Raw genomic sequence first — 16,298 nt, 5'->3', positions numbered from 1 at the left:
GTCACTGGTCGTATCACGTCACTGGTCGTATCACGTCACTGGTCGTAACGTGAACGTTGCCGACTGATTATTCACATTGTTGGAGCTGTTTTCCCATTTATTTGTTTGTTTGTTTCTCTGAATTAAAATTTAAACATAGTGATGGTTTTATTCGTGTATTGCAGATTTTTACAGTGTTCATGTGTACAAAGCAATCAAATTCAGAAGTTGGCCAGCATATGCGCAGAAGCCAACAAACATGGCAGTATATTTTTAGCCAATTGCAAAGTAAATTTGTAAAATTTAAAACAAACTCCAGGTGCGCCACATTAACGCTCTCCGGTAACACCAGCTCAAATGGAGTCTTTCCAGTCTTGAAGAAAAACTTAGGGGAGCCCTGGAGCATGATATATTTCAGGAAATAGTCCTCACCACCATGTAACCACGCTCCGGTGACTCTTGAATACCTTCTATACTGAGGACGACACAGTTCATGTTCTGCACACCGCTGATGAATAGTCATGTGAATCAAATATGGCCGCCTTCTCCTCCGCTCCAGCTCACCTGACTCGATGGAGCCGATGAAGCCAACGAGGAAGCCCGCGGTGTGGTACAGAGGCAGGTTCACGTACTTTACATCCTCTGATGTGACGCCGTACGTGGATAAAACAGCCAGAGCTGACAGCAGCCGGTTCTGGTTCACCACAGCTGCTTTAGGGAGACCTGAAACACAACGAGACCTGATCAGGACAAAGTGCGAAGCGCTGAACAGAAACCCAGCTCCGGCCTCTCCGGTACCGGTGGTTCCAGAGGTGTAAATGTAAACTGCAGGGCTTCTGAGAGTGACGTGTGATCTGAGGGACCGAGGGATCGGAGCGTCCGAAGCCGCTTCGATTTGATCGGAGAAGTTCTGGATTCCTGGCGTGTCCGAGTGTTTGGACATCAGAAGGACGGAGACTCCCTGGTCCATCAGAGACGGCAGGACGTCCTCCACCGCCTTCTTCAGATCTGCAAACAAATGGATACGCTGACTTTATCTAAAACAACTCTGTACAAAAAATATATATATACTTATATGAGGTGACTAAAACTTTATACCCTCTACTGATGAGAAAAATGTATTTTGTATTATCACATTTAAGCTGACGGGCCTTCCTGTGCTGTAAGACAGATGTTTCCTCTCTGAGGTCACACAACCAAACTCCTGTTGACTTCCATTGTAGCTGAGCTCAGAAAACAGGACGTGAAAACTTGTTTTAACTTGTCATATGTCCTCCATAAAACCCTGCAGAACCATCAAACAGAACCCGTGGTACCATCAGAATGTTCTGCTGCTCACGGGTCAAGACGTTTTGGGATCGGACTTCAGGTTTTCACGCAGGCTGTTTGTCCCAGGCTTACTTTTTACTCTGTGTTTCTGTCTCATTGGGAGAGACAGACAAGGGCTTATGGTTACCATGGCGATAACAACAAGCAGCTTGAACATTTGTTTTGCTTTCTCTTTCTCTTCTTCTACAGTTGTCAATAAAAAACGTCAGCCATTTTATTTTTGTATTTAAATACAAAGTTTACAAATATATTTAATGAAAACAAATAAAAAGAAATGTTGTGTGAACAACAGCTGACATTAGCTGCAGAACTTTAAAAACTGAGATCTTAAAGCCAAAAGGAGCAAAGAGCTAAAAGCTAAGAGGAGCAGAATGCTAACCAAAAGCCAGAAGTTGCAAAAGGTTAGCTAAAAGTTTCAGTTAGCCAGGAGCTAAAGTAGAAGAATGGTAAGATAAAACTGGAAGTAACAAAAGAGTAACTAAAATCTAAATGTGGCAGAATGGTGGCACAAAAAAGTACCAAAACGGTAGCTAAAAGTTACAAACAACTATAAAAGTAACAAAAGGCTAATCAAGAGCTAAATGTATCAGATAAAAGCACCAAAGTTAAAAAAAACAATGCTAGTAAAACAGCTAAAGGTACCAAATGGCTTGCTAGAATCTAAAAGTCAACGAATTGTAGAAGTAGCAGAATTGTAGCTACAAGCTAAAGGACAAACCCAGAGCCAGCAGCTGAAGCTGTTTTTAAAGAAAACCTGATTTTACTTTTGAAAAGTAAAAAAAAAAAGCTCAAAAACAAAACAAACAAAAACAACAACAACAGTCCCAGCAGCCCTGTCCAGAATGAGCTGAAGGTTCAGCTGTGGGGTCAGTAAAAGCAGCTAAAGAGGGGTCCAGCTACCTTCAGCTGCTATGAGCATTGATGCCCCGCAGCAGCTGAAGCTGTGCAGCAGGGACTTGCTCCGGATGTTGGAGTTCAGCAGGGCCACAGGAGAACCCAGTTTGGCCAGAGCCAGCCAGGTGAACAGGAAGGCCGGTTCGTTCCCCATGAAGAGCGCCACGGGGTCCCCGGGTCGGTACCCCGCCTGGTTCTGCAGCGCGTGCGACACCTTGTTGCTCCTCCTGTCCGTCTCAGAGAAGGTGAAGCTCTCCTCTCCAAACACGATGAAGGCTTTCTGTGGAAACGCTGCGCACTGCTCCAAGAATCGGTCCAGGACGAAGAAGGGGGGTCTCCTCCTCCTCCAGCCTGCGTACAAGACCAGAACCCGCAACAAATCCCGCAAATACAGCAGATCCGTCCACAGCTGCGGGCACAAAGTCCTCAGCAGGAGCGGGACGAGGAAGATGCTTCCTAAAAGGAGAGAAGTCAGAAACAAGTCCATGGTCAGATGTTTCCTAAAAGTCCACTTGAGCAACAAAAGCCTGAGAGAAAAAAAAGTTGAGGGGCGGAGCGCGTGGCAGAAGAATCTGAAGCTTTTCATCAAATCACTCCAACAATGACATTTAACAACTCTCTGAAATGTGACAATGTTCATATGTGATGTTCTTCATGTTGTGGAGCCTGAGAGTACTTTATGATCCAGAGTTAGGATCTTCTCTACACAGTATTTCAGACATAAAGAACGAGGTTAGTTCAATGTTTTTAATGTTTTGTGTTTGAGGCAGCAGCTCTCGTGTGTAACTGGGTTTGAGTCAAAACTGTTCAGAACAAACTTTCATGAAATCCTTCTTTTTCTTGCTTTAAATGTGATTCCAGCTGTTCTCCAGCGGGGGGACTCAGGCCCTGAAGGGATGAGGACAGAATGTTCTGCAGAACAACGTCGTCCTGATGCAAACAAAAAAGTTCTTCATGAAACTGGTCTCTTCTGTTTTTGCTATTTTATGCATCTGTCCATCATCTGGTTCTGGACTTGGGTCTCTGGGGCAGTCGCTTGATCTGGGAGGTCCAGACCTTTCTTCTAGTTCTTCTGGGAGGATTCAAGGTTCAAGTATCTTTATTCACATCACATGTGGTACATGAGGCGGAACAAAATTGTGTACTCAGGGTCCCAGTTACATCCAAAAATAGCTAAAGTATTAAGTATAAAAAAGGAAACAGAATACAAGGATCAAGATATAAACAATACTAATGTAATATAATATGGTGTATTAAACAGCAGCCTGAACATGAGTCAGTTGTGAGCAGATGGGTGTGAATACAGCAGCTTAAAGGCAAAAATCAGCAGCATGGATAAGTCCATCCATCCATCCATTTTTTTTACCCGCTTGTTCCATTTTGGGTCACGGGGGTCGCCGGTGCCCATGTCCAGCAATCACTGTGCGAGGGGCGGGGTACACCCTGGACAGGTCGCAAGTCCATCACAGGGACACATAGAGACAAATGAGACAAACAACCATTCACTCTCTCATTCACACCTAGGGACAATTTAGAGTTACCAATCAGCCTAACATGCATGTTTTTGGTCTGTGGGAGGAAACCGGAGTACCCGGAGAAAACCCACGCATGCACGGAGAGAACATGCAAACTCCACCCAGAAAGGACCCTGGACCGGGGTTTTGAACCAGGGACCTGCTTGCTGAGAGGCAGCAGCTCTACCAGTTGCGCCACCGTGCTGCCTCATGGATAAGTCACATATCTCAAATAAAAGTGTCATTACAGTGATTATTCTGGTTAGATATTCATGAGTCTAACAGCTTCAGGGTAGAAGCTGTTCCTCAGTCTAGTGGTTCTGCACTTAATGCTCCTCAACCTCCTGCCTGAGGGGAGCGGGGCAAAAAGTGTATGTGCTGGGTGAGTGGGGTCCTTCATGATGCAGGTGGCCCTCTTCCTGCATCTGGAGGTGGAGATGTCTGTGATGGTGGGGAGACTGACTCCAACAGACTTCTGTGCAGCCTTCACCACTCTCTGCAAAGCTTTTCTTTCTGCAGCTGTGCAGCCTCCATGACACATGTTGATGCTGGAGCACAGGATGCTCTCCACTGCACACCTGTAGAAGGAGGTGAGGACTGAGCTTCCCAGACCAGCTCGCCTATGGAGGTGTCCAGGGTCCATTCTTACCAGATGAACCACATCAGCTGTCTCCCCTGTATGTGGAGGAGCAGAGGTTCTACTTCGAGTCTCTGCTGGAGAACTGAACTTCTCACCTGATCTCTAAGGGAGAGTCCAGCTTGCAGAGAGAACTCATTCAGACCTCCTGGATAAAAAATCAGATTCTTTCAGTCTGCCCAGAGTTCAGGACCTCAGGAGAGGGTAGGAACGTAGACGATAGGTAAACAGATCGCTTCTTCTTGCAGCTCAGCTCACTCTTCACTACAACGGACCGGCTCAGAGTCCACAATACTGGAGAAGCTGCATCAATCTATCTGTAGATCTTTCGCTCCATTCTTCCCTCACTGAGAACTAAACCGGGATTCTTGAACTCCTCCACTTGAGGCAGAACCTCACCCTGGAGGTGACAGTCCACCCTCTGATTCAGGACCAGGGTCTCACATCTGGAGGTTCTGATCCTCATCCTGTGAACCGCTCCAGAGAGCTGAAGATGACACCAACAGGACCACATCATCAACTGAATCGACTGAAGAACGTGACACTTAATAAATGTAAACGAGTCATGTTTGAACCTGCTGACTCGACTTCCTCTGATACTGCAGCAGATTTAAATCTTTTTGTCTGAACAGAATTAGTGATTTCCAGCACAGCTTACGGTCAATAATCACCTCAAACATGAATTCTGGGAATAGTTTGGCTTCATTACAACTAGTTTGAGCGCCAAATGTTGGATACTTTTCTTTGCCTCTGTACTTTTTAAAACATGACAAAAAGGCGTTCCTGCTGGGACGTCTCTGCAGAGTCTCAAGTGAACGAAGCAGCCGAAGTTTCTGGGAAAACAGCTTCAGGCCCGTTGGACCTCACTGAGCTGTGACTGTTCTGAGCAGCCGTGCTCGTCAGATTGAAGCTCAACGAGCTCCCAGAGGTCGAAGTGAAGAGCAAAAGTTGAGCATCAGCCGGTGACGGAGACTAACTCCGAGGTTTCTGTGGTTTCAGACTAAATGCGTTTGACCTGCTCGAGTTACAGATGGCGTCTCCTTGAAGATCTGGATGCCTGCAGGCCTCAGAGGTCGGCTGCTGCACGTGCACGCCTGTAATAAGAATCCTCGTTCTGATGACGTCGCTCAGACCCCGCTGCACCCGTGGAGCACCTGCAGAAATCTGTTGGCACGACGGTCGTTTCTGCGAGGCGTCTTAAAAACCTGCTCACCGTGTTCAGTCCTTTCTGTGGCGTCTGGAGCAGGAAGTGATGCTGCAGACGTCCTCAGCTCGGATCCTTTGAGCCTTGAGAAGATATTTCTTTAGATATGAGAAGTCACTGAGGTCTGTGGGCGTGGGGGGGTTGTGAAACTGCTGCGAGCACAGTCCATGGAGCATGTGGTGTAAAGCTGATTATTTCAGCTCACTGTGAGAAGCTGTTCCCAACACTGCCGGGGTAAATGCAACCAAACACAAACAGAACCTGTCCGGACCCACGGGTTTGTTCTCTCGCTGACCTTTTTATAATGAAAGCCCTGGCATTCCTTGAAGGAATGCATATCACCCGCTGCCTTTCAGGCCTGGAGTTTTAAACTAAAATCCTCTTGTATTGAGAAACAAAGCTATTTTTGTGGTGGGTAAGCTCAGTTGGCTGTGGCAGCCATCTTGAATTGAACTTATTATAAATGTTGATCAGTTGCAGATAAACAACCAGTGATGGCTTCTTAAAACGTTCTTTGGAATCTGATTCATGAGAAATTTGGCTAACAGACATTAGGCACTGACTCCAATAGTTAATGGTAAAGTGTAAGCAAAATTCCCAGGTGATATGCTTGAAGTGTTGAGGATCACTCTCAGCTACTACCACACCAAAACTTTAGCTCCATATCTGTAAAACTGACTGCGCTACGGTCATTTTTGTGTTAGTCAGGTTTGCTTAGCTGTGGTGGCCATCTTGAATTGATTTGTCTCGAGCAGTTAAACACTTGTAGTTTTCCATTCAGTGATTACTTTTTGAGAGCTTTGTTAAAATCTGTCCAGTGGTTCATGAGATATTTTGCTAACAGACATTAGACACTGATTCCAATAGTTAATGGTAATTTTTCAAGTAAAACTCCCAGGTGATATTTTAATGTTCGGAGTAAGTGTTGAGGATCACTCTCAGCTACTACCACACCAAACTTTAGCTCCATATCTGTAAAACTGACTGCGCTACGGCTATTTTTGTTTTTGTCAGGTTTGCATAGCTGTGGCGGCCATCTTGAATTAATTTGACTCGAGCAGTTAAACACTTGTAGTTTTCCATTCAGTGATTACTTTCTGAGAGTTTTGTTCAAATCCGTCCAGTGGTTCATGAGATATTTTGCTAACAGACCTTCCAAAAGGAGACTCAATCAAATACGTGACGGACGATACCTTTTTTTTTTTTTTTTTCAATTTAAAAAAAAGTCTGGGTTCGGGTGCAGCCTAATTAATGGAAGTCGTGAGTTAATTAGTTATTTTTATTGGGCTCGTGCAGAAATGTTCCCATTTCTGATCTTTCTGTGCGCTTTTTGACGCCCTGCTGATAAGAATTCGCTGCAGTCAGGGATCTTGTCTCCTCTTTCTTCGGTCACGTTGCTGCCCGCCTGCAGGCGACCAATGATCTTAGAGACACGTAGACCCGCGGCTATAAATCCGGTCCGGACCTCGATCCGGACCATAGAGTTCAGATCCGACCCCGGAGCCTGCGCCGCACGTGTGTCCGAGTTCCGCTCACTATTCCTGGGGAAAATGCTGCGCGTCAGGTGCCTGAGAGGAGGTAGCAGGGGGGCCGAGGCCGCCCATCTGATCGGAGCCATGGTTGGTATCCTGCTGGTGCCTTTTAGCACTTCTCTTAGCACAACTTTGATTTTCTTTACTGACTTGGTGTGTTTGCTGGTGTTAAAAAGCACACGTCAATCAAAGGTGAATAAAGACATTTTATTGGACTTTTTCTTCTGATGCAGCGTCTGAAAAGGGCAGAACCGTTTTCAAAAGAACATAATAACTCTCAAAAGAGTCTCAAAGTGGTCTCCAGATTGTCTGCAGAGTCCAGGTTAGACTCGAGGTGAGGTCAGTCTTAGGTTGGTCTTCTGCTGTGGTGTGACCCGGTTCTGGCAGTCAGGTTCTGGTCTGCTGCCTCTGGATCACTTCTGGACCGTTAACAAATTACTGACCAATGAAAACAAAAAAGCCTCCATTACAGACTGGACATTGAAGACACGTGTTTTCTTTTTTATTATTATTATTAATGTATTTCCTGATGTTTATAAATATTTTTATCCTCTGACAGGTTTAAAAACACACTGATGATAAATGATCTTTAATAAAAAAAAACCTGGTCCAGATCTGCCTGCATGCCTCCTTTACTAAAGTCAAGTGAGCAGATTGAATCATGAAAGTGGGGCAGCTGCTCAGATGGGCAACAAAATAACTCAAATTCATGACGAACTATTATGGGATGGCAGCTGAATCTGTACTGTGGAGCAACATATCCTGTTTACTGTTCTTTCATGGATTCTTCTGTATTTCTGCTTTTATTGTTGAAGATAATTGACATATTTCCATCTGTATTTGTCACTGATGTAACGTCCCTCTAATTAAACAGGTCACAGTTTAATTACAGTGTTCAGGAGTTGTGGGCGACCTTTTTCAGAAAGTGGTCGCAAACACTCAGGATTTGGTGGAAATGCAAAGAAAATTTCCCCTATTTTTGTGCATTTTTCCCACATTTTTGCATCTCCAGCAGCCGCCGCGCAGCGAGTTAGCACCTTTCAGAGCAGCTTTATTGATTTATTGAACCGTTTACTGCTCGCCTGATGAAGCCGTTTGGGGGGAAAAGAAATCAGATATGACAGTTTTTACTCCGAGGGGTCCAAAGAGTCATCTGATTTCCCTAACATCATTTTTTTTTTTTTGCTCTTTATTTTTGTTCTCTTGGTCTCTGAGTGACTGTGAACAGCTGTCTGGCCCAGTAGGCTCCTAAACTCACTGACACCGGAGCTGGTCCGGAGCCAGTGGGGGCCACACTGTAACTGCTATCTGAGGAGATAAGGCTGCTTAATAACACGTGTACTTTGGCACTGAACCAGCCCTGACTTGTATCACTTTCCACTCTACTGTATTTAAACAGGCCAAGTTTTTTTCATGTAGTTTCCCACTTTTATTTTTACCAATGAAAAAGACAAAGAAACCCCAGCTTGAATTAACTTATTGCTCTGTGGTCTTGAGTTAAAATAAAACCGTACATTTTGCAGAAAATATTCTCTGTACACTCATGCAAATCTGCCCACCCCTCCCTCAGGTTGGCCGCTCAGTCGCCGGCTGGATGCAGAGGGCCTTCCAGAGCTCTTCGAGTGCAGCAGCTGCACAACAACATGCAGCTGAAGAGGAAGCTGTCGCTGAGCCCCTGCAGCAGGAATGTCCCGTCTGCAGCTACAACGAATGGGACCCTCTTGAGGAGGTGATCGTGGGGCGAGCTGAGAACGCCCACGTGCCTCCCTTCACCGTGGAAGTGAAAGTAAGTTCGTCAAGATGGCGCAGCTGCAACATGAAATCATGACGGTGATTTGTTCTTTTTAATTTGCCCAAACAGGCTAACACATATGAGAAGTACTGGCCCTTCTACCAGACGCATGGGGGCCAGTCTTTTCCTGCGGACCACTTGAAAAAGGCCGTTTCTGAGATCGAAGAAATGTGCAACATCCTCCGTCACGAGGGCGTTGTCGTGAGGAGGCCAGAACCCCTGGACTGGTCCGTTGAATACAGAACTCCAGACTTCACATCAACAGGTATGAAGACATCACATTCAATAAATAAAGATGGCGCAGCGTCTCCACCACTGGCACTGAACCAAACACGTCTTCTGGCCGTTGTATTTTTGGAACCAGAGTCTGCTCACTCTGATGTAAACATAGGAAAGTCCCGCCTACGCCCGCTCCTGACTGGTTAACAGGCTGTCAATCACACAACCATTCTTTAAGCCTCAAGTAATAAATAAAACTAAACGCATTAAAGCTTGAATTACAAACTATAAAATAAAAAAATAAAGTTTACCTGAACTATATCAGATATTGCAGTTTTATATGCTGTGGAGTAATTTTTGTGCCTTGAACTTGAGCACGAAGTGAAATGTTTTTAATATTTACTCTAAATAATGCAATTTTAAATATCTTTAATTAAATTCTGACAAGCAAGGACAATTTTGTGACCAGGAGAAATATTAACATTAAAATATGAAATAGTAAAGAGAATGTGAATGTGTATGAATGTGATTTGATTGTATGGTAAAACTGCCTTCCATACATTGAATCAATTTCAAGGAGTCAACAGGCAGATGAGCGCATACTTTTTATGCACGCTCAACTTGACGGTACAAAACAACTCCATAGTATGCCATTGTGAAATTCACGTACGTACTCAGTGTAAACAAAGCGCTCGTCTGAACCTGTCTGAGCATGAGTGACAGGACTGAGCTGCACCCGGCAGGCTGCAGTTTGCGTACTTAAGTCAAGTAAAATGTATTTATAAAGCACATTTAAAAACAGCAGCTGTTACCAAAGTGCTTCTGGGACGTCCATAGAAGCTCTGAGAAGAGTTTTAGGAGGAAACATCTGCTGCTAAAGAAAAGAAAGGAAGAACGAGTAAGACATCTGTCAAGAATAAATGTCAGGGATGAAGCATAGCAAGTTTACCGTTTGAATTAAATTTATTTTTAATCATAGCAGCTGGTAACTGGTATAGCTTCATAAGTTTTTCTACAATTATTTAATTAACATTGACCATTAAACGAGAAGATTTTATGTGTTTGATTGTACTGTTTATGTTAAAATGAAGGGGCGGGGCTTAAAGCAGTACCAGGACCCTCCACTAGGTGGTGCACATCCTTCGCAAATTCATTTTTCGTCTTCTGGTCCTGTCTCTAGTTATAAATTTGACAATTATCAGGGGATTGTGTGTAATTTTCCCGACATGAATGGTAATTTTGTTTTTGTTTTCTTGTTGCAGGTATGTATGCTGCCATGCCCAGGGACATCCTGATAGTTGTGGGGAATGAAATCATTGAGGCTCCGATGGCCTGGAGGGCTCGCTTCTTTGAGTATCGCGCCTACAGACCTTTGATCAAGGAGTACTTCAGAAGAGGAGCCAAGTGGACCACTGCTCCGAAACCCACCATGGCGGATGAACTGTATGACCAGGTGAGGCCCACCTCAGGTGGATCAGCCTATGAGATCAGGACCAACCATCTCATTGAGGTTGTTCACATCACCTCTGAACTTTTTGCCCTGAGCGTTTTTTTGTTTGTAGGAACAGACTCCACTTCGGTTTGGTTGCTTCAGTGTGAATTGGTGTTTTCTTGCGTCACTCAGGACTACCCCATCCGGACCGTGGAGGACAGGCACAAATTGGCTGCCCAGGGCAAGTTCGTGACCACAGAACATGAGCCCTGCTTCGATGCTGCTGACTTTATCCGAGCTGGGAGGGACCTTTTCGTCCAGAGGAGTCAGGTAGGAAGCCGCTGATGTCAGAGTTCATCTGAACATTCAGCCAGGATCATTCCTGTCAACTGTTCCACCTCAGGTTACAAACTACTCGGGAATCGAGTGGATGAGGCGTCATCTGGCTCCAGACTACAAGGTCCACATCATCTCATTCAAGGATCCGAACCCCATGCATATCGATGCTACTTTCAACATCATCGGCCCCGGGCTGGTGCTGTCCAATCCTGACCGCCCCTGTCGCCAGGTATTCTCAGACAGGACTCGATGAGGACACTGCCCTCTGTTGGAGAAACATGGTAGAACTCACCGATGGCTCAATGATTCACCGCTGCCCTTTCCCCGCAGGTGGACATGTTCAAGAAGGCCGGCTGGACGGTGGTGAAACCTCCGACGCCCTTGATTCCCGATGGTGAGAGCTTCAGCTGAAACTTCTCTGACTGAAGGAGGAACAAGAGGAACGCTGAAACTGCGTCCTTAACGCTGAAACAAGTAGAACACTGACTGAAAGCTAAAAGGAGCAAAATACTGCTCAAAAACAGCTAAACCAAATCAAAAACTTAGCACTAACCAGCAAAAGAAGCAAGAAGATTTATTGTGTTTTATTTACTTTTTTTACTTTTGGCTGCCCCCTTCCTCAGAGGTCGCCACAGCAAACTACAGGTAACTTGCACAAAGACTAGACAATAAACTGCCAAAAAGATTTACTAAGAATAGCAAAACAGTAATTAGAAGCTAAAAGTATACAGTATATATATAAAAAAGACTGGCTAAAAACTCAAGGCTAGCTTAAAGAAGTAATAGCTAAATGAAGCAAAATGCAAGCAAAAAGCATCTAAGAGTTAAGCTAATTGTAGCTAAAAGCTTGAAATAACAAATGTTAACTAAAAACTAAAAGTAACAAAATACTAAATAAAAGCTTAAAAAGCAAAATATAGCTAAAAACTACAATGAGCAAAACACTAGCCAAAAACATGAAAGACTGGCTAGTAGACAAAAGCAAAAAAAAAGAATAGCTAAAAATAAAAAAATGCTTGTTAAATGCTAAACATGGCTAAACGATAAATACAGTAGCTTTAAAGAAAAAACAATTTTAAAAGCTAGCACAAAGAAACAAAAGATAAGCTAAAAGTAGTAAAAGACTAGCATGAAGATAAAGTTCCTAACATGGTTTCTAAGAGTAGTAAATCAGTAACTAGAAGCTAAAAATAAAAAGATGGCTAAAAGATAAAACTAGCCAATGTATAGCTTAAATCTAAATGAAGCAAAATACAAGCTGAAAGCATCAAAGCCTGGCTAATAGGCAAAAGGAGCAAAAGGCTAGATAAACATAGCAGATGCTAACTAAAAATAGCAAAATGCTAGACAGATGTTAAAACTAAAAGGCTATTTAAAAGCTAAAAGTAGCTAAACGCAACAAAATTATTTGCAGAATCAGATTGTAGAACATTGTAATATTCCGATAGCTACAAAACTAAAACCTTCAGCTCGATTTGAATGAGCTGAACGTTGTTTAACAGCTAAAACAGCAGATGTAGCTGGATTATCATGACCGTACAGAAAAAAAATAAACATTTGTCTGATGCTGACTCAGCGCTCAGACAGGAGGTTATTTTCTAATGAAAAGTTTTTTCTGTGCAGACCACCCACTGTGGATGTCCTCCAAATGGCTGTCCATGAACGTCCTGATGTTGGGCGAGAAACGGGTCATGGTTGACGCCAACGAAACCTCCATCCAGAAAATGTTTGAAAGCCTCGGTGAGTGCACGCCATCGTCTGAGTCCGGCTTCGGTTACATCAGCTTTTGTATCTTTTATAGTCATGCTAATTTTTTATATATATCTCTTGTTCAGGTATCAAGACCATAAAGGTGAACATTCGCCATGCCAACTCCCTTGGTGGTGGCTTCCACTGCTGGACAACCGATGTCCGCCGCCGCGGTACCCTGCAGTCCTACTTCCACTAGCCGTGCCAGAAACAGGCAGTTTTTATTGAGCTTTGGAAACTAAAGCCTCAATCCGGATTCTTAATTAGCAATCAATCTGCGATGTGCACGCTCGTTATTAGAAGTGCATGTGCCGGTTCTTCAGACTTTGTGTGAATAAGAATAATTTGGACGTTGAAGTCTTGAGCTCCTCCGGATTGTGTCTTAAATGAACGTTTAGAAGTGATTTTGATTCGCTGCCTCTTTGCAAACAGCTTTGTTCAGCGATAAGTAGCAAATATTTGCTCGATATCAACAAACAATCCGTTTACTTCAGTCGGGAAACTCAATATAAACTGCATTTCTGGCCTGGCTACTGCGAAGATGAAGTCTCAAAGGCTTTCTCACCTACAAGCCGAAGTTTGAGGACAAGGTACAATTTGGTATGTGAATGTCATGAAACAAGGGTACGGAGGCAAAGAGCTACCTCCTCGTGAACTCTGAGGGTGTTTTTCATTCAGACCTCGCTCCTCCTGAGAGTTTATTAAAAAGAAAGGGAGAGAGTTAGACACGTTGGTGAAAAGCACCCTCAAAAACAATATTTCTGTCTCGTTCCAATATTTCCTTTTTTTATAAAGTCATGTATAAATCTTTTCGGTACGTCATGAAACCATTTTAACATCTTATCACTATTTTGTAAAGTTTTTAATTGAGTAAACAGGAAAAGTTCTGCTTATATTTTTACAAATCTTTATTGGATTTCCCAGGAATTCATTTGTTTTAATTTTATATATTTTCATACAAAGTGGTCCGTATCAAATATTGTCTACCTTCTGCCTCTGCTGTTTTCTCCTGTTGCACATCTGGGCCAGTTACAGTCCGCGCTGCTCGTCACGCTAACCACACCTGGACGCTTCAAGAACGATGTTTCGCTGGAAAATGTAATGTCTTATGATTCCTCCGCTGCCTTTAGACCGAGATGTGTTTGACTGCTTTGATTTATTTTGTTGTTTTGAAACAATAAACTTAAAGGAAACGGGAATGGATGTGACGCTTCATTGTTTACACGTGTTATTAAATGTAATTTAAGAACTTCTGTCTCGTTTGCTTTGGCTCGTGTTTGTAACATGTTTCTGTTGTTGGGCTTAATAATTTGACGTGACTGGTAATTAACATCCAAATATTCAAATAATTTTACCAGAGAGAAACAAACATGGTTGATGGTGTGGGGATCCAGAGATGCAAGAAGCAGGTAGTTTCTAAAAAAGTTTAAATTAAAACAAGCGGTACTCCGATGTCCCTCGTCTCTGAGGGATTTGAACAGTACATTTTAAAGATGAATGTTTTCTGGACTGGAATTAGCCGGGGAATAAAAGTGAACCTAAATGTTTTTGGTGCAAGATATTCAAATGAGTAGGAGTTACATTGTGGAGAAGAACACATGAAGGTTTTTATTTTTCTTGTTCGAGGCAGCTCTGAGTGAGTGATGGATCCTGGAGAGTGGAGGGAGCCATTTTATCCTCCATGTGCAGTGGAGGAGCTAAGGGGTGGCCAATGGTGACCTTAGCCCTCATAGATTAATCTTCAGCCACCTCGGTCATTTGAGGAAACTACTTTTAAGCAATATAAAAATTAGAAAGTGTAGTTGCAATGTTGGACCCAGGTACAGACACACACAAGGAGTAAAAGAAGGTTAAACTAAAAATTTTATTTATTAAGTAAATAAAAACAAAAAGCAGCAAAACTTTCATACGCAGAAGAACAAAGAGGAGGACCAAGGCGTGGAGAACCAATACGTTGAACCGCTGGTGACAAGAGTGTTTAAATAAACTGAGGGAGACGGGAAATGGAAACACCTGGACAGATTACTAATGAGGAGCAGGTGAGGCTGGCAGCCTAACGGAACAAACACTGAGGAAGCTGACGGAGGGGAAATGGAGGATCGCACAAGAAACATGCAAACCATCCATTCGTCATCTTTACCCACTTCTTTCGTTTAGGGTCATGGGGGTCACTGGTGCCCATAACCAGCAGTCACTGTGCAAGAGGCGGGGGACACCTGGATAGGTCTCCAGTCCATCATAGGGACACATTGAGACAAACGAGACAAAGAACCATTCACTCTCTCACTCACACCTAGAGACAATTTAGAGTTACCAGTCAGCGTAACGTGCATGTTTTTGGTCTGTGGGTGGAAACCGGAGTACCCGGAAAAAACCCACGTATGCATGTAGAGAACATGCCAACTCCACCCAGACAGGTCCCAGGCTGGGATTCAATCTGGTAACCTTCTCGCTGAGAGGCGGCAGCAACTGCACCACCGTGTCGCCCATGCCATCCATCCATTCATGGCATGGGCCATGAATGCTCAAATAAAACCATAACGATGAAAAAGACAAAAGACCTAAACTGAACAGACACAGCAGAACTCAAGGGACAAAAATAAAACATAAACCATGAAAGGAATAGCACGAATAAAATCACGAAAGTGCACAGATAGGACAGATTTCTGTTCCTGAATGAAGTGAAGTTTGAGGTAAAGAAACTTCCTGTAAGCGCTTGAACTCCGTGACATCCTGCAGGTATCAGACCTACAGTCCCAGCCTGTGAACCTGGGATCTTTCCACCTGTTGGGTGAGAGTACAGAACATTTACTGTAACACGTTGTAAACATTAACCAGGCTCCAGCGTTAAAGACAGCTTCCTACAGCATGGAGGAAGATGCAAACACCCAGGAAGGTTGATCTTATTACCAAGATCAAACATCTGCTGTTTATCTTGTACGGAGGTCCAGTTGAGGACAAGGTCACCATCACTGTCTCAACCTGCTCTAGACCAGATGTTATGATGCTGAAGAAGGTTCTGGATTAAGGTATTTTAGTTTGACCGGGCCTATTATTTCCTATTAGTGATCATGATTGACTGCAGCTGGTAGTTTCAGTTTGACAGCACTCACTGGACTGAGCAACACTCATCTGTGCCCCTCAGATGGGATGAAACTGTTTTACATCACCGTGGACTGACACGACCAAGAAAGAAGCTCCGAACCTTTCAAGCTGGACAGAACCCTGCAGCTGTCCACATGGATGACCGGATGAGACAAAGACAGAGACAAGAAATATGTTTAAAGGGGACAAAGGGAGCAGCACGGTGGCACAACTGGTAGAGCTGCTGCCTCTCAGCGAGCAGGTCCCTGGTTCAAACCCCGGTCCAGGGGCCTTTCTGGGTGGAGTTTGCATGTTCTCTCCGTGCATGCGTGGGTTTTCTCCGGGTACTCCGGTTTCCTCCCACAGACCAAAAACATGCATGTTAGGCTGATTGGTAACTCTAAATTGTCCCTAGGTGTGAGTGAGAAAGTGAATGGTTGTTATTCTCGTTTGTCTCTATGTGGCCCTGTGATGGACTTGCGACCCGTCCAGGGTGTACCCCGCCCCTCGCACAGTGATTGCTGGACATGGGCACCAGCGACCCCCGTGACCCAAAATGGAATAAACGGGTAAAGATAATGGATGGATGGATGG

At 44.0% G+C, this 16,298-nt stretch overlaps 2 protein-coding genes across 2 annotated transcripts in view; one reads left to right on the top strand and one right to left on the bottom strand.

Moving 5' to 3' along the window:
* The window catches only part of zgc:158482 (uncharacterized protein LOC100009650 homolog), a 13,143-nt gene extending 10,454 nt beyond the window's left edge, over positions 1-2,689 (bottom strand). Inside the window, exons 1-3 of the mRNA XM_037696945.1 lie at positions 2,209-2,689; positions 778-987; positions 544-702 (exon numbers count right to left, since the gene is read on the bottom strand). Coding sequence (XP_037552873.1) covers positions 544-702; positions 778-987; positions 2,209-2,689 — 850 coding nt within the window. The remainder of the gene's footprint in view (positions 1-543; positions 703-777; positions 988-2,208) is intronic.
* Positions 2,690-7,036: 4,347 nt separating this feature from the next.
* gatm (glycine amidinotransferase (L-arginine:glycine amidinotransferase)) lies at positions 7,037-13,819 on the top strand. Its single transcript, XM_037690335.1, has 9 exons — positions 7,037-7,176; positions 8,660-8,875; positions 8,951-9,146; positions 10,363-10,553; positions 10,725-10,862; positions 10,936-11,100; positions 11,202-11,265; positions 12,495-12,611; positions 12,707-13,819. The coding sequence occupies exons 1-9, from the start codon at positions 7,108-7,110 to the stop codon at positions 12,817-12,819; spliced, it is 1,269 nt and encodes a 422-aa protein (XP_037546263.1). The 5' UTR covers positions 7,037-7,107; the 3' UTR covers positions 12,820-13,819.
* Positions 13,820-16,298: the final 2,479 nt, after the last annotated feature.

This window comes from Nematolebias whitei, chromosome 2 (genome assembly GCF_014905685.2).
Source record: "Nematolebias whitei isolate Nwh7 chromosome 2, NemWhi1, whole genome shotgun sequence".
Lineage (NCBI taxonomy): Eukaryota > Metazoa > Chordata > Actinopteri > Cyprinodontiformes > Rivulidae > Nematolebias > Nematolebias whitei.
This window is presented reverse-complemented; position numbering and strand designations above follow the sequence as displayed.

Coding starts and splice junctions, on each gene's coding strand:
- gatm (XM_037690335.1), top strand. CDS start 7,108: ATGCTGCGCGTCAGGTGCCTGAGAGGAGGTAGCAGGGGGGCCGAGGCC. Junction 11,101..11,201: donor CTGACCGCCCCTGTCGCCAG/GTATTCTCAGAC, acceptor CTTTCCCCGCAG/GTGGACATGTTCAAGAAGGC. Junction 11,266..12,494: donor GACGCCCTTGATTCCCGATG/GTGAGAGCTTCA, acceptor TTTTCTGTGCAG/ACCACCCACTGTGGATGTCC.